Here is a 22,857-nt window from a genome sequence, read left to right on the forward strand (position 1 = left end):
GAGATGGGGGTTCAAGACAGAAACAAGGGCTTCGCAGTCTCGGTAAGATGGAAGTGCAAACTGAGTAGAAATGAAGGCCAGAGAAAGCAGGAAACTGGACAACAGAAAGGGATCCTGAGGGTTTGGAATTCACAGGTGGCCTGTCCTGGATGATGTACAGGTACTGTGTGGTACCTCTGGAAGGCTGAAGTGAAGGTGATGAGGTCACATGACCTGTAAGGCTATAATATCAGCTGGCCTATCCCAGGGCACTGAGATCGACTCTAAGACCTCCACCACCGTCACCTGTGAGACCACCCAACCACTTTGTTTAGCTTTTTCCCCCAGGGCCTCCACAGAACTCCAGGTGATAACTGGGAACAGTTATGCATTTAGGGAATGAAGCAGGGAGGCAAGTGCCTGCCAAAGCGATCAGGAAGAGACGAGAAAGAAAGACCACATCATCCTGGGAGCCCATCCCCTGCCAGGGCAGAATGTGAAGCATGAAATTAGATATCTCTGCGGAATGACAAACATCGTTACTAGTCATGAAACCAAGCAGCTTTGGGGTGACAGACAGTGGCCTTTACCCAGCTTCCTGTTGAGGGATCCCAACCCAGATAGTTCAGGGAAGGCAGAGGGGCCATCTAAAATGCCTCAATGGAGGGCCTTCTGATCTACCTTTTGGGTTAAATAAACCATCTTTACAATCCTGTGCTGGGTTACAAACCCTGCCTGTGAAAGTCAAGGCTGGGCTGTGATCACCTGTGAAAACACAGTCAGGAAGGCTGTATCAGGGTGCAGCTCCTGGGCAGGCAGAACCCAGGGGTTAACAAACAGGTTCTAGGAAGCCAGTGAAGGTAATAAAAGCATCAGCTGGCATTTATTGAGCACCTGTCTTACCCATACATGGTGGCACCTTATATACATTCTCAGATCCTGGCAACTGTGCCAGGAATTTTCTTATCCTGATCCTGTATATCAGAAGGAACTGGGAGGTGAAGTGACCTACCTGAGGTCTCAAAGCTGGAAGGCCACAGAGGTGGGATTCAAGTCCCAGTCGGCCTCCCGCTGCCCACTGCAGTGCACTGCCAAGGAGATGGAGAACAGCCCGGGGGAAACCTGCCAGAGGCCCCAGCTTGCTAGGCTCTCCCCATACATTTACCATACGGGAAGGTCTAGGTCACAGACCTAAGAAAAACTGATGCCTCTTCTGGCAGCACAATGGGATCTTGATAGTACAGACATCAACATAAGGGTATCCATGGTGATGTCCTTTTAATTCTAGGCAACAGAATTCAGATACTGAAACCATCTGGCCCTCACTTCACAAAAGTGCCGGAGACCCAGAGAGACCCGCTGATCATGAAGCAAGCAAGAGGCAGACCCAAGCTATGACTCAGGGTGCCTGAGTTCCAATAAGATCTGCTTAATGCACACAACGCTTTTCCCCTCCCTTCTGAAAGAGCTAAAAGTTTTCTGAAGTAGTGCCTTATATGGGAAAAAAAAAAAAAAAAAAAAAAAAAACAAGGGAAGCTACGTTTCTTTCTATGCCATTTTACCAAACAGTAATGAAAATTTAAAACTTAGCTAACATCACACTTAGGGCCACTGCCAAAAAGTGTGTAGAATCCAGATCACCTAAGGGGCAGGTTACAAACCTTTCTGAAAAACCAATGTTTTCCAAAGTGGATTCCATGAAAGTGAGTTAGAGAAATGACGGGGTAAAGGAAAACTGATCTTGGCTTTTAATGTGACAATACGGATGGTGCCATGCTCCCTCAATGGCTCACTCGCTGTCTTTGTTCCTCAGGAGACTCAATGCCAAGGTGAGCTGACCAATCCCATCAAAGTGAGGAAAAGTGTAGGCTGCATCCCAGAGGAGATATGATCCATCCACTGAGCAGAAAAGAGGGGTCATCGGTGAAGGAGACTTTTCCATCCTATCTTGCTTCATTGTGCATTTCTCTCACTAATAAGGACAAACAGGTTTATGTGCACTGCCTCCTCCGTGAAACCCCTGCGTGCCTGCTACCTCCGTGCTCCAACACCGTGTTCCTACTTTTCTTGTTGGAGAAGGCAGCAGCATACTGTGATTGAGAACCTGGAGTCAGACTGCTGGGGTTCAAAGCCTGGCTCTACCACTGCCTGGTGACCTCGGACAAGTTGCCAAAGCCTCTGCTGCTGCTTCTGTCCAGTGAGGACAAGGACACTGGCAACCTCAGGAGGTATTTTCTGAAAATTTTAGGAGATATATTCTTTGCCATAAGCAGTTTGTTCTTTGCCTTTTAATTTTACTTTGCTTATGCTTTTAAGTAAAATTTGAAATCACTGACGTTTTCCCTCTGGTTCTTTCTTGTTCATTTAATATGAACTCTTCAGTCCACTAGGAGTATGGGTACGTGCTGTGCAACAGAAGTTTAGCTTGCTTTCCTTCAAAATTATGAGTTTCAGCATTTTTATTCAACAATCCATTATTTCCTCACAGTGAAATATGGAATCACTTGCGCTATTACCCTGAGTTCTTTACTGGGCCTGTTTCTGAGCCCAGGGCCTCCACTGCCTTTCATCCTCAGGTCGGAGTTCGGGGGTATCTTCACACTCAGCCCTCCTGCCCCTTGGGGAACTCATTTCTAGGTAGTATGTTGTTCTGCTGCTACCAATGGGATCTTGTCCTCCAAACCCCCGCACTTTATATATTCTAAGTGGTTTATGCTGATTTTGGTACCTTTGATTTAAAGGCAGTCACCTTACTGACCCATCCTGTTAGTTCTTGCAATATAAAAACTTGCTTTCTCTAAGTTTTTACATTTGGTTTTATTAACTGAAAGAAAAAATAATGACATATTACTTGTGTTTGGCAGAATGCTTTTTTAAAGAGTGCCCCCCTCCTGCAACACACACACACACACACACACACACACACAAATGCATTGTGTGTGTGTGTGCGTGCGCACGTGCGTGCGCATGTGTTGGGGGACAGCAGGAGTTAGTTGAAGAAGGCTTCACCTCTGCACCTCATTCCCACTGAGCCCACTGTCCCCACCAGCCAGGTGGGCGGGACCAGGAAGCGGTTTCTTGCCTCCTGGGCTCTGACACAGCTTCCTAGCACCAGAGGCAGGAAGAGAAATTTTAAAAGTCTTTTTTCCCCCGAGGTAATTACAAGTTCCATGGTGATATCCTGCCCTCATCACAAATTTCTTTTATAGTTTCACCTTTAAAATGATTTAGCTGTAGCAGGAAATATTGTAACGGGGACAATAAGCTGGAATCAGTAGCTGGGTTTGACTTTCCCCTCAGTCACATATCAGCTAGAGGACTCTGAGATGTCCTCAGCTTCCTCAGCTATGAAAAGGGAGCCTCCCACTTTACAGAGTGGCTCTGAAGATTAAACAAGGTGATGGATAAAAATGTATTAATAATGAGGCCTATATATATTAATGCTTCTGACATCTGATGAATTGCCACTAAAGCTATTTATTTTTCCGTGTCATTCACTGCAAAAGGTTTTACGAAGAATGAAAAGAGGGCAGAGTCAAACTCTAAATCTGAGACAAAACAAAAAATTATCTCACTTTGAACTTCATAACGATCTTTGAATAACAAAAGCATAGTAGGTGGTTGATATTAAAGGTGATGGGGGACTTTCAAATTACCCAGCTTTAGAGAATTCCAAGCTCCTCGCCATGATGGGTAATCTATGCTACTGTTCCAGAACTATTCAGGACCAGTGGACTTATTAGTCTCCTAGAAATAGTCTCTGCTCCCCAAGGAACGAACGAACGAACGAACACACATACACACACACAGCAAATGATTCCTGTACTTTCTTCTTCATTCATTTGGTTTCAAGTTTTAATTTTCTGGACTGTTTACACAGGAGGTAATGCATCTCATTCTTAATTGAATCAATGGGGTCTATTATTCTGCATAAAACAGAACTTATGAGAACTTCAAATAACTTCTGGCCGTATCTCTGGGGGAGCAGGTCAGGTGAGGGCACCCCAGTAAGCCCCATTTCCTTCCTCTAAGCAAATTGCACTATTTTGTCCTAGTTTAGAAGGGCTACCTGTCACCTTGACACAAATCAGAGGCTGTACCATTAGATGGCAGAGTCCTTCTCTCAGCAACGGAGTGGGGTCACGAAAGGCCCCGACCCTCTGGAGAGGCAGCCCTGGGCAGGGAACAGAGAGCCAGTTTAGCTCCTAAGAGTCCAGGGTCTGCTTTCTCGCTCTCCCTTGCTTTAGTCATTAGTCACCACAGCTGCAGTCCATTCAAAGAGCAAGCACTTGCATGAAAAGGCTCACCACAACTTTCCAAGGAATGGAGTTCATTAAAATACTGCTGGAGGCCCTTGGCTGGAATGCTTTTTTCCCTTGTAAAAGGGGAACTGCAGCACAGTGTCGCCTGCAGGAAAGCTCAGAATAAGCTCAGAAACATCAGCACAACTGTGCAAGGGTTGTTGCATAATTACCAATTATTCAATCCATTCCCCTGCTCCTGTTCCAGAGACAGTATCCGGCCTGGGAGAGAATACTTCCGGACAAACCCTCTAACAAATGGGAGAAGGAAAGCCAAGTTCCCCACCTCTGACATAAACCCACAGGGCATTTCCCTAGGTACCAGCAGATGGGGAGCAGCACAGACCTCTCCTTGCTTGGTGGGGCTACAGAGCAGGCCCCGGCTGACAGGACTCCACAGGCACCAGCAGTGTGCATCACCGGTGTGCGCCATGGGGGAGCCCCACCCCCTCTGAGAGGCCCAGGCACAAAGCCCAGCTAAGCATCTCCAAACTGGCTTCCAGAGTGAGACCCCGCAAAGCTCTTTCCCCAGGGCGACAGGGCACACATTCCTGGAGCATCAATTTGACTCGAGGCTTTGGTGGAAATAGCATTCTTTTAATATTAAAATGTCTTTCATATGGGCCTGTTATAAATTGGAACACAATTTCTAAAAAGACAAAACATAAAATTCTCTACTCGAGGCAGCCACTTTTGGATTTGCCTCCCGGACTCCAAACGTTTGTATTTGTTCTCCTCTTAAAGTAGGAATGACTACTTTAAGGAAACAATCTGAGAAGAGTGGCCAGGTGAAAGGTAGCCAGCAATGAGTCAGAGGAGAAGGCAACCAATAGTCAGTGCTAGCTGGGCACAGCCATTAAAACACCTTTACTCAAAAGCAAAGACAAACGAATATGCCAGCCGTGTAGTTGTTCAAAAGATAATAGAGTGCAAAGCTGGCCACAACCCCATCTTCCTCCTTCCAGAAAATCCTCCCTGAATTTTCCACTAAATAAATGTCAGCTCTGTGGAGCAAGGCCTTTTATTCTGTACCCCCAGCACCTAGAAGGGTGTCTGGCACGTAGATGCTAAATACAAAAAGAATAACTCGGTTCTGTGGCTCTTGATAGTCACTGCGTAGATCAATGGGCTGAAAGACTCCAACCGAGGTCATTCTTATCACGATCACGTTTTAAGATCCCTATATTTTTCCTGTGGAAGGCGCACCAAGGAGTAAAGGCTGCATTTCATCCTGGGGCTGAGCACAGTGCCTCGCTCACAGGGGGTGCTCAGCAAACATCGACTGAACCCGTTAACTTCTCACCTATCTCGGCTAAGGCACCTTCAGAAAAGAGAGGACATTTTAAACGTTGCCTTTGAAATAAAGGAAGAAAAAGTGCTGGTATGAAACTGTTTTAAATGGCAACAATAATGCGGAACCAGGAGAGAAAACATGCCTGCTCCCTCTCGAACACAGATAAACCAGATCACATCTGGCCTTCAAGGCCCCCAAGGGTAGGGGCGGCGTCTTGGGACCCCAGGCCCAGCACGTTTTCATCACCTGGGAATGGAACTGAGTTTGATGCCTCATTCCACACAGCTGTCACTGGAAAAATAATTTCCAGATTTCATTCGTTCAACTATTAGACACTGAAAACTAAGTAACAATGCTTGGCAGAAATCCTATAATCAGTAATATTAATGAACTATTGAACATAATCTTTGTCTTAATTTTATTATTCACAGTGTGTGGGAGCTTCATGGGGAGCAGGTTCCTGGACCCGGAAGCTGTGAGGTCTCCGTTCACTCACTCGCTCACTTAGCCCCAATGCCCAAATGCACCCCACACACTCCGGCCTTCTGTCAAGGCCTCACGCTCCTTTGCAGACACCACCCTACCCGACGAGAGCCGGACAACTTTTGTGAGCTGTGCAGAGTGAAGGCGCTGCTGAGACCGGCAGTGCAAAGCCCTGCACGCAGCTCAGCTGGCTGTTTCTATCTCTGGAGGGCAATTCTGGCTGCTAAAAAGAAGAATATGCTCAAATGAAAACTGATCACTAGTTATCAATTCCCTGCTCAGAGCATCCGATGTATCTCTCACCTCTAACCCGCAGGCCTGGCTATATAGCTTGGGTGCTTTCCCTGTTCTAATGTCTTTCCCCTTGCTTGAGTAAAGTCTGGGGAAACCCAAGAGATGGACCTTTGGGTGACTAAAGCAAAGAAGAGAGAAGGAATTTTAAAACATGAACTGACCAGTGAAGAGACTTTTCTGCCTGGTTAAACGGATTTAGGGCTATTTTTGGTTTGCTCTTAAAAAGGCAAAGGATGGAGGGCCTGCTGGGTGCCAGTTTGCAGAAATACACTCCTTCCTCAGCTCAGGGCTCAAAATACACCCCGGCCATTGCTGCCAGTGTGCACGACAAAGCCACAGAAGGTCAAAGTTTGGGAATCCAAGGGAGCATCCTAACATCCTAGGGTTCTTGGCCCACGTGGGCGTGTGGGTATTTCTGAAACAGCTTCACAAAGGATTTCGGCTGGCTTCACTCTAGTACAACGGGATTAATGTGTAATAAAATGATATTCTGGCCATCTGCAAAGGAAGGTCGTTCCCTACCAATCAGAGCATGCATTGTAATCCCAGGCAGCAAAAGCTCCGATGCCGAGAAGAAAAAGAAAACAAGCTGATCTGGCATGATAAATTGGGCTGCCCTGGCCTAGGTGCCAAGCATACGCCACATTTCTCTTTAATACGATTCTGTAATCGAACCACTGGTGGACTGGGTACATTCCCCTACAGCTCTCTGGCTCCGACATCTAAGCGAGGCCATTCCCTTCGCGGGAAACGCTGGCAAATCCCAACATTCTTGTCCGTCTTAAAATTGGAGACTTTTCTTGAAAACAACCACCTCCCCTTCATTATTTTAGACAGGTGAGCATGGGAGGAATGACTGCAATTTGCACCGGGCAGTGCTTTAGCGGCTTTGAAAACATCTGACTGATCCCAGATTACAAGAAACAAAGGATACACTGCTTCTAGCTGGGCCCCTGACAGGGTGAGTGCTCTGAAATCACAGCTTTGGGAAGAAACTAAAACTGCAAGAGAACTTAGGAACCAGAGCAGTACACTCGGTACCGACCAAGTCTTTCAGGAATATGAGAATTTTGCAAACCTAGTTAAAAAGAAAACAAAAACAAAACAAAACCTGTCATTCCCAAGGAAAATAGAAGAAAAATAGCAGCAATTAAAGGAAAACATTCAAAGAAGTAATTTCTAGGACTGGTCATAGGATCCAGGACAAAATCAGTACGAAAGCCCCCTACACACACACTATGGTGCAAAGCAAGGACCTTGAAGCAGAACTATTAATCAAAAAGTGGCTTCTGAAGTATGTCAATATAGCTTTAATGAGGCATGCTTTACCAGATTCTAATTCGCTGAAAAGTCATGCTCCATTTCCACTCTGACATTCATCATACTTCAAATTAAAAAATTAATGAGAATACCGATTCCCCAGTCCATTCTGGACGATGGGAATCTATCACGGCCTCTTGTTCAGCCTTAGGAGGTCGATGGGGCCCAAGGCTGGACTCCAAACTACCAGTGAGGGGGAGTCGGCGCCTGTCCGGCCTCCCAGGGAAGCAGTGGACAGAAGTGAACTGCTCAACCGAGTGGCATGGCTCTCAGAAGCGAATGTCTTTCAAGTCTCTAGGTGTTTGTTTTTTTTTTAAGTTATGTGAATTTTAAATTATTCTCCATAATACATCTGTTTTGATGAATTAAATTATTTAACTTTTGCCCCCAAAGAGGTAAGACTAGCACATCAAGAAGACATACCATATTTGATCTGGGGCTCTGAGTTTAAAATGACTGAACCCAAAGGCACCCGGCAGGCACCCCAGCAAAGGAAACGGGGTTTCCTGGTGCTGCTTCGCCGGGCCACCACCCTCACTTCCTCCTCAGAGTCTACATCATCTGAAAAAGGTGACATGGTCACGTGTACATTTCAGGGGAATTATGAAAATGTGAGGAAATGGTAACGCGCAGAGAAGCATCCAGCTCAGGTGGGACACACAGCGAGCATCCAACCGGTGTTAGCTACCTGCAACCTAGACCTGCCGCCAGCCCCTCTCCAGCCGCCTCTCCAGAAGATGAAGTTCAAATGGAAAAACAGAGCACTCTGGCAGTAATCTATGGGATGTGTCATACTGCATCACGTATCAGGGACAGACACCATGTGGCATTCCAACCTAGGTCCAGCACCCGCCTGCAAACTCAACCTCAGGGCTGATCGGCCTCACCCGGTGTCTGGCTAAGGTGAACAACAGCTGCTGACTGACGCCCTCCTCCACTCACCGTCACTGCTGCGCTTTCCCTGCCGAGCCCAAGTACGACTGGCACGTGCAGCAAGGGAAACCAGCTGACCAGGTTTCCATAAAAAAAGCAGCAATGTGCACGTCTCCGAAATAAAAAGTGACGAGGGGATCACACAGAAAACGCACAGCTGTAGTAAGACACTTCAGTTGCCATAAGAACAAAATAGCCTGTTAAACACCAAGAAGAGTCTACTGAGAAAAATTTGCTCATCATTTACTTCTATGTTTGGTTTATTTCTAAAATGCAGTAATAACTAAATTGGCAAACTAAATCTAAACTCAGCCGAGCATACTTTACACTGAGTTTAAAAGAAAACGAAGTCTCTGAAGCTGACCAAATTAGGGATCTGATCAAACCTTCAGCTTTCCCACCTCTTCCACATACGGTCGATCAAAAATGTGAGAAAAACGAAGACGTGCGACACTTGCAGACTGCATCTGCGGCACTGCCTTACAGGACTGCTGAGAGGTAAATAAGGACATGTAAGTAAACGGTTCAGCACAGCGTGTTGCACATGAAGCTCAGGAAGGGGGCTGATGGTGACAGTCACCACACCAAGCTCAAACCCTCCTTCTGACTTTCAAAGACACCGCCTACCTATCCGACTTTGTATTTTCATTGTTTCCCAACAAAGACTGTTTTCTCCGACCCCCCATCCCCAAAACTCACATTTCCCACACACATGTCCAAACTCTACACAAAATCAGATCAAACCAATCCAATGTTTGGGCTTATGTTTAAAATCAGGATATTTCACATAAAATCCCAAACGTATGGTTCCTCCGGAAAAATGTGAAAACAAGCGATAGGTTATCACAGCCCACAAGGTTATCACAAGGCAACAAGTGGCCGGCGCAAAGGGGCCACTGTCCTCTCAGATGGGCGTGCTGGTCATATGCCCTTACACACCAGGTCCACGTTACTGATTTACATCACCTCCCTCTCCTGGTTTGTGACTCTGGATTCTCAGCATATATATAGTAGGTTCATTTGCACCACAATCCAACCTTCTAGTCTTTCATACTCATCTAAAAGGTCTATTTGTCCAGCCAGGAATCATCACATTTTCTATTCTCTTTGCTTCCATCACAAGTACCTGTGGCTGGATTTCTTGTCAGGACCATTTATCTCAAAAAACCACCTTCTTCTCACTTCCTGAATTATTACACATAAAAGACAGTAAGCCCACAAATCCTCCAAACGGTTCTACTCTGTCTCACACAGCTGCCTCTCAACTGGGAGTCTGTGTCCTTATAAATATAGAAATAGCTGTACTTTGGACCTTATAGGCTGCTGTGAAGAGTTTTATCTGTGAATGACAGGCGTCTCCTGCAATAATTTTTTTTTACTAGTAAATCATTCTGAAATCACACAATAAAATTAAATATACCACTACAGCACATCGAACAAGTTTCCAAACTACTATTTTAAAAGATACCTCATAGATGAGCCAGGGTTGGCAACAGATAATTATACCCAAAAAGATATGGGACACAGGAAAAGAAGAGAGGACCAGACTCAGAGTCCAGGTTCCAGAGCCAGAACTCTCTAGCCAAATGATGCAGGGACTCACTTGGCCTCTTGGGGCCTGATTTTATTTTAGTTTACTTCTTTTCATTATTTTTCACAGCTTTCTAGATGTTTTTAAATACTGTGAGCATTTTCAAATAATGTTATGGTGCCACTTATTCTGAGGCATCATTTTGAGACTTTTAAAAAAATCATTTGGAATCTAAAAAAAAATGACATATTTGAAAAATAGATGTGATGAGGTCTTCGAAAGCTGACTTTCGTGTTTTATGCCGTTTCGAACTAGACGTGAAGCCTTTGAAGCATTTTACAGGGTAGATTTTCACACGGCTTTGGTCAGAGAAACCTCCACAGCGGCAGAGACTAACAAAACTGAGCAGCATACACTGTCGAATGCCTGCTGGACGCGTGGGGCCTCTTCATCAACGCCCGAAGGTGAGCTTTCTAGAAACTGAGAACAAGGCAGTCGGGGAAAGGGACAGGTTACGATCAACTTTAGACGTCCTACCTTGCTTGGGCTTTATTAACATAGGGGCGCTGAAATTAAGACTATATGAAACTCATCTCTCTGTCTGGAGGAATCTCGTAACCCAGGGACGTCTGGCGGGAGAGAAGGTTTCTCGTGCATTTTGAATTCTGCATGGAAAAAGGTACACAAAAGCAACCAATCAGGAGCCACAGCCCCGATGAAACCACACAAACGAGGCACGTACCAGGTCGATCAGGTCGCTGAGGTTTTTCTCGATTTGCTGTGGCGGCAGGCGCCTCATTAAGTCCAAGGCACAGTCCAGCTGCTGATCACTCTGTGAAAGAAGAAACAGAAATGCCTAAGTCATTTTGCCAGCAGAAACCTTCAAAACCCCTTTCTCGCAAGCATTCCTGCAGTCTCAGCCTGCCCAGGGTATTCAAAGACCAAACAGGCCGGCAGTGGGCCCTCTGACTGCTAGTCTCTCTCTGACCACAGTGTCTGTGTCAAGTCGAGGTATCCGAGAGATACTTGAAGCGGGAGCAGGCCAGACAGTTAAGAAAGCGGCGCTGTTCCATGCATACCTCAAAGCTTCACTGCCTTTCTTTCTCCAACTTGGCAGATCGTGGGAAAGGCAGATGTAGTAACTCTCACCTGGTTCTGCAATGAGCATGCTCAAAGAGCAGATGAGTCTTTATCCTTTGCTGTAACTTAGATTTAAACAGGTAACACCACCAGGCCAGGTTCCTTGATGAACTCCAAGCCAAGGACAAAGCCACGCAAAGAACAAGTGGCAAGATACATGCAAAAGTTAAGTGTTTCATTCATTCACCTAAAGCTTGGTACCTTTTCTCAGGCGCCACGCCCTTGCGAAATAGACCAAGACCTCAATCACTCATAGCCAAGAGCTCACTTGAGCTGGCAGAGTGGACTACAAGGCAATACTCTGGGGTCGCTGCTGCTGAGGAGGCCTGGGAAAATACAGATAACCCTCGTTCACTAGGCACCTTCTTTAAGCTATGCACTGTGTGCTTCACAACAGTCTCCTCATTTAATATTCACGCTGCGAATATTTCCTGAGGACACCGTGTACCTGTCACCATAATATGTGATAAATCATGGGGAGAAGAAGACATGAACTGGGGGAGGGGTGGGAAGTTCAGTGCAGAGTGGGCCATTACACAGATGGCAGGAGCAACGAGAAGGAAGGTGAGAAAGGTGGGCCAGGTAAAACGGTGCAGATTAAGAGCACATCAGGCAGATGGAGTCCCCAACACAACCAATCAGAAGCACTATCTCATCTTGTCTCTTGAAACTGCTCTGCTCAGAACAATCTCAGGATTTTTAAAAGCTCTAAACAATAAGCTAAAGAATTTTCATAAAATATAGAAAATAATCCTGGAAATGCCAGGATTTGGCTATTATGAAACATAACCTTTGAATATGACCATCTACACTCCAGGTATATGAACTTTAAGCAGGATGTGGGACAAAGGCCCACTTTATAGTCACTAGAGACATAACACAGTAAGATAATCAGCAGAACTTCATTTTCAGGTAACTGAGATGACATGTACAGCAGGCTGTTTTTCAAAAAGGAAAAAAGAAAAAACAACCTGTCTCTTACTCATGATGGTTATCAGTGACATTCTGGGACACACACTGGCTATGTTGCAAAGAAACACACACAGACACACACACACCCAGAAACCCTGTAGCACTTGTTTTGCTTAGTGAAACATTCTAGCAACCAAGACTTCCCTGCTTGTGCCATGCCTTCTATGCCAGCCAAGGCCACAGTGACGTGGGTGTGGCCCGTTGGCACGAGAAGACATTTTAACACTACTTCTAGGGTCGAGAACACAAATTAGCTCATCTGACACTAGAGAGACTGATATTCAATTCCTAGTTCTGCCATTCATTAACTTATGACCTTGGGCATAAGTTCTTAGCCTCTATGAGTCTCTATGTATCTATAAAATAGAAAATATCTACTTCATAGGGTTGTTGCAATGATTTTGTTAATACCTGTGAACTGTTTAATACATAGCAGTATGTGTGAGTATCTTCTGAATGCATGTAAATACATGTTTTAAGCATTCTGAAAATATTTTAAAATATAAATATTTTATAACATTCTGCCCAACCCTAAAGTCTTTCCTGTTGCTCTAAATTGGAGCTAAGTGTTTATACTGGAACACTTAGCTCCAATTTAGGTGTCCATAAATAGTTATATGCCCCCTCGGCTGTACAAGAGAAAACCCTAAATGATTCAAGTCGAACTAGTTTAAAGATGTAAACTCATGGCCAAGGACCTTAAAAAACACCTCACCAAAGAAGATATACAGATGGCAAATAAGCATATGAAATACTGCTCAACATCGTATGTCACCATAGAAATGTAAAATAAAACAACAGTGAGATACACCACACACTTACTAGAATGGCCAAAATCCAGAACTGACAATACCAAATGCTGACAAGGACATGCGGAACGACTGGAGCTCTGACTCACTGCTGGTGGAAATGCAAAATGGTGCAGCCATTTCAAAGATAGGTTGGTGTTTTCTTACAAAATGAAACATACTCTTACTTTATAATCCAACAATCACACCCCTTGGTATTTACTCAAAAGAACTGAAAACTTATGTCCACACAAAAACCTGTACGCAAATATTTATGGCAGCTTTATTCATAACTGCCAAAACCTGGACGCAATTAAGATGCCCTTCGGTAGGTGAGTGGATAAACAAACTGTGGTACATCCGGACAACAGCACATTATGCAGTGCAAAAAACAGATGCGCCATCAAGCCAGGGAAAGTCATGGAACAACCTTAAGTGTATGCTGCTAAGTGAAAGAAGCCGATTTGAAAAGGTTAGAGTCCAACAATACAACATTCTGGAAAAGGCAAAACTATGGAAACAGTAAAAAGATCAGTGGTTGCCACAGGGTGGAGGAGAGGGAGGGATGACTAAGCAGAGCAGAGGATTTTCAGGTCAGTGAAAGTACTTTGTATGATCCCATTAATGGCAGGTATGTGTCATAAATTTGTCCAAACCCATAGAATTTACACCACCAAGAGTGACCCTTAAACTACGGGTTTTGAACAATTAAGATGCATCAGTGTAAATTCATCAACTGTAACTCTGGTAAGAGATGCTGATAGTGGTGGAGGCCATGCGTGTGTGGGGGCAGGGATTATGTGGGCGGCCTCTGTACCTTCTGCTCAATTTTGCTGTGAACCTAAAACTGCTCTAAAAAATAGAGTATATTTAAAAAAAAAAAAAGGTGTGAGCTAGTGCTTCTCCACTGGGGTTGATTTTGCCCTCCCCACAGGCCCCTAGGAAACACCTAAAAATGACTGGAGAAGTTTTGGTTGTCACCAGTGAGGGAGGGAAAGCTACTGGCATCTACCTGGTAGGGACCAGGGATGCTTCTAAAGACCCTACCGTATACAGGACAGACCCCAGCGACCTGGCCAAAATGTCATCAGAGTCAAGTCTGAGAAACCCTGTTTAAAACAATCAGTTTTGGGGACTACAGACTCCCAAACTCTAATCAAAACTAAGGTCCCAGGAAACTGCATATACAATTCTAATTCACAGACCACTCATTATCCCTAAAAACTTCTGGTCTTTGGTGGAAATATTCTCAACCTGGATATTAACAATCTTCCTGAGAACTAAAATACAAATTTAGATATAAATAAGCCTAGCTACACTGAAATTTTAATCCAGAACATACTGGGATTCGAAAGGGATTAACTAGAAGTTGAACGGTGTATTATCTAGGAAAAGAAGTCAACTTGACCAAAGAAAGTCAAAATGAAAAGACATTGTTTTAACCCTTCCATAGTGCCTGGGCACCCGCTATCTTAATAAGCTGATCGCAACCTCACCTCCCAAGGGTACAAGCAGCAAGCATATAGGCTTCCTTCCAGACGGTTCTCTGACTGTATGTAGCTGAAAGCACTAAAATACTATTGTAAAATGGTCTAGCTCCATTAATCTTAATTGAAAGTATTTCACTACGAATTCCTAAGACTAAGGCTATCTAATTCTCATTAAATTAGTAAATGACCAAAAGCTTCCCATAAGCCATGCAACATGGGAAAGTTTAACGACAGCTTGTAAAAGGTTAAAATTAGAATTAACTGGAGTCTTCACTTGGGAGTCATGCCAAATTCTGAGAGGTCTAAGTGGGAAATAGCATAAGAGATGAGGAAAATATGAATGACCTACAGCTACATGCAACAACGCGAGAGACCCCAGAAATAGGACGGCGGCGGGGACGGGGAAGCGAGTCTGAGGGAACTACCCAGGATGCCGCCACGTTCAAAAAGCTCGAAAACAAGCAATACTGAACAATTAAACGCGTGTGCGCGTGTTTGTGTGTATTTTAAACTACTATAGCAAAGCTTTTTTTCTTATTAGCCAAGACATGGGAACAATATACACAAAATTCAGAACAGTGAGAAGAATAGTTTTAAGGGAAAAAGGTACTACGAGAAGAAAGTTAATATTCATCTAGACCTTGCATAAGAAATAGAGGGTTCAAGAGTAATCATAATATCATAATGCTTAAACTTACATATATGTTACTATGTTCCTTTAGGAATATTGGACATCTAAATTTCTGAGTTGATTTTTGTATATGGTGTAAGGCTGGGGGGTGGGGGGGAGTCCAGTGTTCTCAACACCACTTGTTGAAGAGACTGTCCTTTCCCCACTGTGCATCTTTGGCTCCTCTGTCATATGTAACTGACCACACCTGCACGGGTGTATTTCTGGACTCTATTCTGTTTCATTGTTATTGTTTCATTTCACTAAATCTTTTTAAAGATAATAAAAAAATATATAAGAGCAAGCAAAGACAGGAAATGGAATTCAGGAGCTCAGAGCCCAAGGTCTGCCCTATCGCTGGATGTCTATGAGACCTGGGCTGCTCACTTAACCCCATGGCCTGGAATTTGGGCTGGATGGCTTCTGAGAGTTCATCTAAATAGACTGGTCCTGTATCCTACGGTGAGTGCTGAGGCACCCGCCAGGTCCACCTGCCCTGCCCTTTGACAGCCCCCTGCAGGCGTGCAACTAGGTTTCAGTTCAGTACCCTGGCACTTAGTGTGAACTGTGGGCCAGGCCCCGAACTAGGCTCAATGAATTAAACCTAGTTCCAACGTGCATGGAACCATTCACAGAACAGCAAGTAATCACGCTGCAGTGTGATGTGGACAAGGACGGTACACAGAAGGTGCAGAGACCAGGTATAGTTCATAATACACTGATTTGCACATCTTCACGTGTCAATTATTTTCCTAGGATTTCCCATCCTGGTTACTTCTACCAGTGGTTTTCTATTTTGTACACTGTCATCTTGTGACTAAGGACTTTCCATGTGACGGCTTCTGCATAATCCTAACTGATCCTGGACACGTCATAAAATGTGCTTTACCATTTCCATCTTCCACAGGTGGTGTTTTCCAGGTTGAAAGGTAAATAGTTAAAAAAAGACCATTTCATTTTACTCTCCAGAAATCTCTCTGCCCATTCAATTAGTCATCTGATGATTATTTGAGTGTTTCCTAGGTGACAAGCACTGTTTTTGATGCTGACTGGTGACTATAACAAAGTTGTTGTCTTCAGGAACTTATGGTTTATTCAAAATTAATATGGCAAAAAAATCAAGGATGAGTCTTTGTTAGATATCGAAGAATGAGGATGGGAGAGATACCCCACTTTGTGTGTGTGTGTGTGTGTGTGTGTGTGTGTGTGTGTGTGTGTGTGTGGTTTTTTTTTTAAGTATATAAACAGAGGTAGGGATTTTCCACTTTCTGATTTTCACCTAACTCAAAGTAAAATACAAACTGCCTAAAAAAAAACCTATGACAAAGAACACTGTTAATACAGACTAGAACAATTTTTCAGAATAATATGTTAAATAAAACACCGTAGCTTATAAAATCTACTAAGGAATTTTCAGACACCTGATAGTGTTGTGAGTCATTTCCATACAATAAAACTTGGCTCATTAAATAACCGTAAGGGTAAAGACTAATTTGGAAACCATTATCAAATAAAATTTATTCAGTCTCTCGGTGGAGAATGCAAAGACATGTCCTCCCCTGTGATCAGTCCAAAGTTTAACACGACAAACATCAATCCACAAAAATGAAAAATGTCATACTAAAGGTACATACTAAGTGACCCAGGGACCCTCGACAAATCGCTCAGAAGAGGGGGTATGCAAGCTGGTTACCACTGGCTGAGTAGAAGGGCCTTTCCAGACAGCGGGTGCAGTGAGCCGTAAGGAGAGGTATGGGGGAGCAGAGCGCACCGACTGCTCCGCGAGCCAGGCGCACTCAGGAGGAAGAAAGGGCAAAACAGGAGTGGGGCCCTGGTCGTGAAGCATGAGCCAAGGCCAGATCACACCCGAACTGCTCGGGGCAGCGGTGTTCTGAGCAGGCCCCGGCCTCAGAACCTCACTTTGCCTAGTGGTTTTGCTTTTGTCTACTTTATAGGGAAGGCTTTTGTGCTGCGTTGTTCAGTCTTCATAAACTTTAAAAAATCTACTTCTCCAGAAGGGATGAGGAGCCCCTAAGGGTTTCTCCACAGAGGAATGACAAGAATACTGCTGTGTCTTAGAAGGTGAAGCAGGTTATATTTCCCAAAATGGCCATAACGAGCTCTCTCACCCTGTGTACCCCTCTCACAATGTGACTTTGACATTCCTCCTACTGAGGGGAGGAATCTACATCCCCTCCCCTTAGACGGGGAGTCCCCAGGTGCTCTAGGCACCCACTGTTCCGGCTTTAGCTGTGACTGCAAAAGCACGAGACCCCAAGCCAGAACCACCCAGCCAGGTCCCTCCTGAATTTCTGGCCCAAGAAACCATCGGAGATAACAAAATGATTATTGTTACTTTAAGTCATTGGGTTTTGGGGGATGGTTTTGTTAGATGGCAATAGTGACCGACACAGAAGGATGCCTCTGGTGACTATGGGGAGACAGTGTGACCAGAGATGGGACCGGGGGCAGGACTGCATGGGTGGAGAGGAGGAAGGGGGTCAAAAACTTGTAGAGACAGAAGGACACGTTACTTCCTGGAAATGAGAAGCAGCCCCCAAATTTTGAGATCACTAAGCTTTCTAGCAGGACCACCTGCTAGAAGATTCATGTCACAGCCTCATCAGCATGTATACGGTTTGTGTGTGCCTTTTTTAAGACTGTTTGTAATTGCAAGGACAAGTAGTAACTGAAACTGCTTGGAATTTCCGAGCACAAGTCCCATTTGGCCTGCTCTAGTGACTGGTTGTGGCAGATCTGGACTTAATAGCATCTGTCTCTATATAAACAACCAACAAAAGCTTCAAGGCCTTTATGGTTTGTTCTTAAGTTCATCAGGACCTTCTCTTGTTTACATTCCCAAGAGGCTTAGCGAATATTTCACAGACAACATGAAGGTCGACTTCCCTGGAGCCCGGGATGATTTATCACAAATTTATGGAGTCTAAGTTAACCACGGTTTGCCTTGTATAATTTGTGACCAACAAGCAACTTTGTTTAAAAGTTGAATCTGTTTTCTGCCATGTGGCTCAAGAACAATTTGTGCTGGGGGCAATTTGGAGAAAGATTCACTGGCCAACCCAGCCAAGGACTCATCTATAGGTCACGCTCTAGAAAACGGCACAGTTTGTATTAATAAAAAGAAAGTGTTTCTTCCACTGACTGCCCTCTGGTCGAATCCTTGGGGAGGGGCACAGTGATGACCGCCGGACATGGAGGGCATTGGCGCACCCAGCCCAAACACCAGCATTCCCTTCGGATGACTCTCCGTTCCCATGTGAAAACCCAATACCCTATATATCAAGTGAATCGAAGCCACAATAAAAGCCCATTTGGCCGGTCAAGCTCCTTCCACCTTTTGGGGTCTATTGTATACTGCCGCAGCTGGGTCAATGTCATCTTTCTAAAATTGAGGGGAAAACTACTCCACATAAAATTAACCATTTTAAAACGAACAATTCGGTGGCTGAGTCAATGTCATTTTGATCACCATGAAAACATAATCACTTTAAAAGTTTCTGCTTTAACAAAAAATTCTGTCAGGATCACAGAAATTTAGATCTGGATAGACTTTTCAAGTTTATCTAAATCATGCCCCCTCGTTCCACATGTTAGTGATGAATAATGAGGTTCAGAGAAAGTTCTGCAAGGTCACAGAGCCAATGGCAAAATCGGCACTAGAACCCATCCATATCTTCATGTTGAGAAGTTTTCTACAACACCCATGCTATCTTTCCACTTGGTTCAGTCACCGAGCAACTGTGTGAATGATGGGGCAGACACTGGGGACACAGAGCTGAACTGCTCAGACATAGTCTCAGCCCTCGAGGGGCTTGTGGCACCTCAGGAGGAAGACTGCCAGAAAAAAACAGCAGGAAAGAAAGACTATGCCACTTAGAATGACCAACATGCCAGTTACTCTAGTATCACTGGGGAGCTGAGAACTCCTCCCAGTGACTTTTCCAGATAACCAAAGGACCAAGTTTCTTTACATCCTAGAGGACGGTAATCAATCTAAATGTTTTACAAGGTCCATGTTTTTGCACAGAGGACAAAGCAATGAACACAAACCATTTGTCACTGGCTGAGGGACACCATTAGGCACATCCATGCCTGAACAAGGCCCTGTGTGCCTGCTTTTCAGGTTCCTAACTTGGGGACCAGTATCACAGTCCTAGTTGGTGACCACCCTGACAGTGTGTGAGGGTGGGGTGTGTGTACATGTTTATTCAAGGTTAAGGGCCCAGAGCTTTCATCCTTTTCTCAAAGAAGTCTAAGACCCTAAAGGCACGGATGTGATCCAACAACAATAAAAATTCCTATTTCCCATTTAACCTGCAGGTTGGGACTAAGCAAGTCACCACTAATCCCTCAGAGCCTCGGTTTTTAAAACTTTAAAACGTGGGCCTGACAACACTTCCCACCTTGCCGGGCCACTAAGAATGAGGTAACACGTCTGGCACAGTGTCTGACCCAAAAGCGGTCCTCACAACCCGTCCTCCGTAAACAGTAGGATTCTCTCCCAGAGTTAAAGCCCACGGCTTATCTGCTAGGCCTTTTACATAAACGCTGCTGGGTCCTCCCTGATTATTTGCTCATTTGACGTGGGTTTTCCATTTAGGCTGCCAGGAGCCTCTTGAAAGGCAGGCGGGGTGTGATTTCAGTTTCCAGGTCATTAAGCACCAACAAAGAAGGGCGGACTTCCAGGACCCCCAGCCCACACGGTGCCCCTGCCCTGCTCACGAGAGCGCGCGCGCGGGACCGGTGGCTCCCCATCAAGCCGAACTGAGAGGAAGAGACAGGACCATCTGGGCGGAAAACAGCAAGAGTTGCACAATTCTATGTTCACCCACAAAAGCACTTCCCTTGCTGCTTCTGCTCTGTACTGTACGGTCCCCTCCTGGTCCAGCTTTCTCCCTGACGCCCTCTGACCCATCTCTCCAGTCCTGGATGGTACCAAGAAGTAGTTTTACCATTTCGCCTTCCCCCCATTTACTGGTGTTCCTAAGCCCATCTGAGGCCATCGAAAACAACGAATGGGACAGCCCTACAGAGTCCCCAAACTACCTCGACTCCCCACCCAGCAATGAGAATTTCCAACTGCCTCTTTCCCTGGTATATTTATCCCAGAGCAAAACTTAGCAACCTACATACAAGGCTCTGTGTCAAATACTACAACAGCCATCAGCTGATTTTTCCCTTACACATCCCTTCAGGGAGTAGAAGATCCAAAATGAATCACACTCAAGAGGTGGGGCTCTGCCTCTGCCGTAGCGTGGGTTAGAAAAGGGTTCTGGATAACCGATTCACCGTTTACAGCTCCCATATTTCTAACTGAACGCAGAACGGGTTCCCTGTGTTCAGGGATCAAAGTGTACCCGGTAAACGTGGTGGAGCGGCAGATATTCTCAATCAGAGGTTAGCAAACTGGGTCCCGCAGGAGGCCCGACTGTGCGAACACATCCCAACTGGCAAAGCAGAGTCGCTGCTCGGCAAGGGGCGGGCGGAAGCATGGTGTTTGGTGCTCTTCTCCCTTCCCTGTAAGCGGGTGCCCTGTTCCTCCTGCATCCTCTGTCTCCAGCCACCCCACCGATAACTCGGAAAGCTCGCCGACCCCTGTCCCACGCCCTGAAACTCGGTTCCCAGTCAGCACGCAACCGAAAGGCAACTGCGGCCTGCTTTGCGTGACTCTGCGTGAGGAGCAGAGGGGATGACTTCACGCAGGGAAACACCCCAGGTCCGGTGACAGTGACCAGCCCACTGCTCGGGATGCTGCCTGCCAGGGTTCTCACGCACTGTTCCTGGCTCTGCCTACAGGCCAGTTAGGTGACTGAAGATTTAATCTCAGGTGTGCCTCTCTCTACCTCTCCAGATTTTAAAACACAGAATCACAGAAATGTTAAACTAAAGGGGACTTTAGAAACTATATAATCAAACACTTCTTTTTAAAATGAAGAAAACTGAGGCCCAGACTTATCTATAACTAAGACTTATCATATAACTAAATAGCAAATGAACCAGAACCAGAAACAAATTTCTTGATTATACAGTTTAGTGCTTTCAATCTGCTTACAGTTTAATCATAAGTCAAAATTTTAAGAATGGAGCTGGAATTTTAAAAACCTACTATTTTTAACAATGTTCTCTATTATTAGAATTAACAATGGGATTTTAAAGAATACTTATATATTGTTTATATAATTTTATTTTCCAAATTAACTGTTCTTTATTAAGAATACTAATTATCCAGAATGCAAACTAATTTTGAAGGCGAAAGGAAAGAAAACTAACATTTGCTAAGGGCACACCACAGACCAGGCACACACGTGTGAGTGGGTTTGGGGAGCCTCACCACAACTCCACGAGCTGGGCACTATTAATTACCCCAGTTTTATAGATAAGTAAACCAAGGCTTAGAAAAGTTAAGTGACTTGTCCCAGATACTGAGTACCGAATGACAGAGAAGGACACAGAACAAATATACAGGTCTCCCTTCTATGACCAAACAGTCCCCCGAAGAGTGTCAAACAACCCAAACTGAAATAAAATTAGTGTCAAATGACTTCCAGAGAACAAATGGCTAGCTCACAAAACCAGAAAGGGGCAGTGAGCCTCTTCCCCCAGGCTGGGCAAATTATGGACGATTCTATCTACTCCCAAATTCTGAAATCTCCTCCTGTCACCTTGAATTACAGAGCCGAGTCTCACTATCACTGATGGGTGGACATCTCAAAAACACTACAGCCTTTTTCAGACGTTTTCTCTGGTTGACGGTTTCCTGGACCCCTTCGGAAGATCTGTAAGGCGCCAATACCTATTGTCTGATCATTAATGTTTCACAGATGTCGACAGCTGCTGCCTCTGCATGATCCTGGCTGGTTTCACGTAACAAGTGACTAATCCCTCCACTTTGTCAGCTGGCAGTCAGACACATAATTAGGGGCAATCCTGAGACATCTTCAATGGATGCCATACATGCTGTCCATTTCTACTTCGATGGCACAAGACATTCAAAAAGTCCTTTGCGAAAGTCGAAAATGATTAAAGCAAGAGTGTCCCGTATTCCAAATAAGAGTTAAAAAAAAAAAATAAACAGTTTGAAAAAAACATCACCTAAACGTTCACTGACAAAGGCTAAGAGAAGTAAACTCCCTTTTTTATAGCAGAAGCCAAGTCACACAAACCTTCCCCCATAATGATTTATAAGATGGTCTGGATGAAATCTGTACCATTCGGCGACGGGTTTTCACCAGTCACACACTGCAGATGGCTTCCCAAGGTGTGGGAAGACCTCAGGGCCCACCAGCAAACAGTGCAAAAGTGTGAGTCTCGATGGGAAAGCAGCAAGATTTAAGGGACTTGGGAAAAATAAAAGCTCCATCAATCCAAGTATTTCATCTAGAAGGAGGCAGTGCTGCCTTGTGACACGTCCAAAGGGAGGTTTGGGGAAAAGAAGAACACGTGTTTATGCATCCAGCAAAGCCCTTGGCTCATTTCTTTCCTCAGGTCCTGAGCTGCTATCTCAGACGCCTATAAATATGGACGAATCCCCCAATTTCCGCTCGCCCTGTCCAGCTCAAAGGCTGCCCTTTACCCCAGTCTTCCACTCCACGCTGCAACCACAGGCGTACATCAGAATTCTGCAACAATGATCGGCCTTCT

General features: G+C 44.9%; 1 protein-coding gene across 1 annotated transcript in view; it reads right to left on the reverse strand.

Moving 5' to 3' along the window:
* The window catches only part of CAPZB (capping actin protein of muscle Z-line subunit beta), a 123,665-nt gene that overhangs the window by 57,700 nt on the left and 43,108 nt on the right, over positions 1-22,857 (reverse strand). Inside the window, exon 2 of the mRNA XM_039854611.1 lies at positions 10,878-10,967. Within this exon, the coding sequence (XP_039710545.1) occupies positions 10,878-10,967 (90 nt within the window). The remainder of the gene's footprint in view (positions 1-10,877; positions 10,968-22,857) is intronic.

Source organism: Pteropus medius, unplaced genomic scaffold, assembly GCF_902729225.1.
Source record: "Pteropus medius unplaced genomic scaffold, Ma_sr-lr_union100, whole genome shotgun sequence".
Taxonomy (NCBI): Eukaryota; Metazoa; Chordata; class Mammalia; order Chiroptera; family Pteropodidae; genus Pteropus; species Pteropus medius.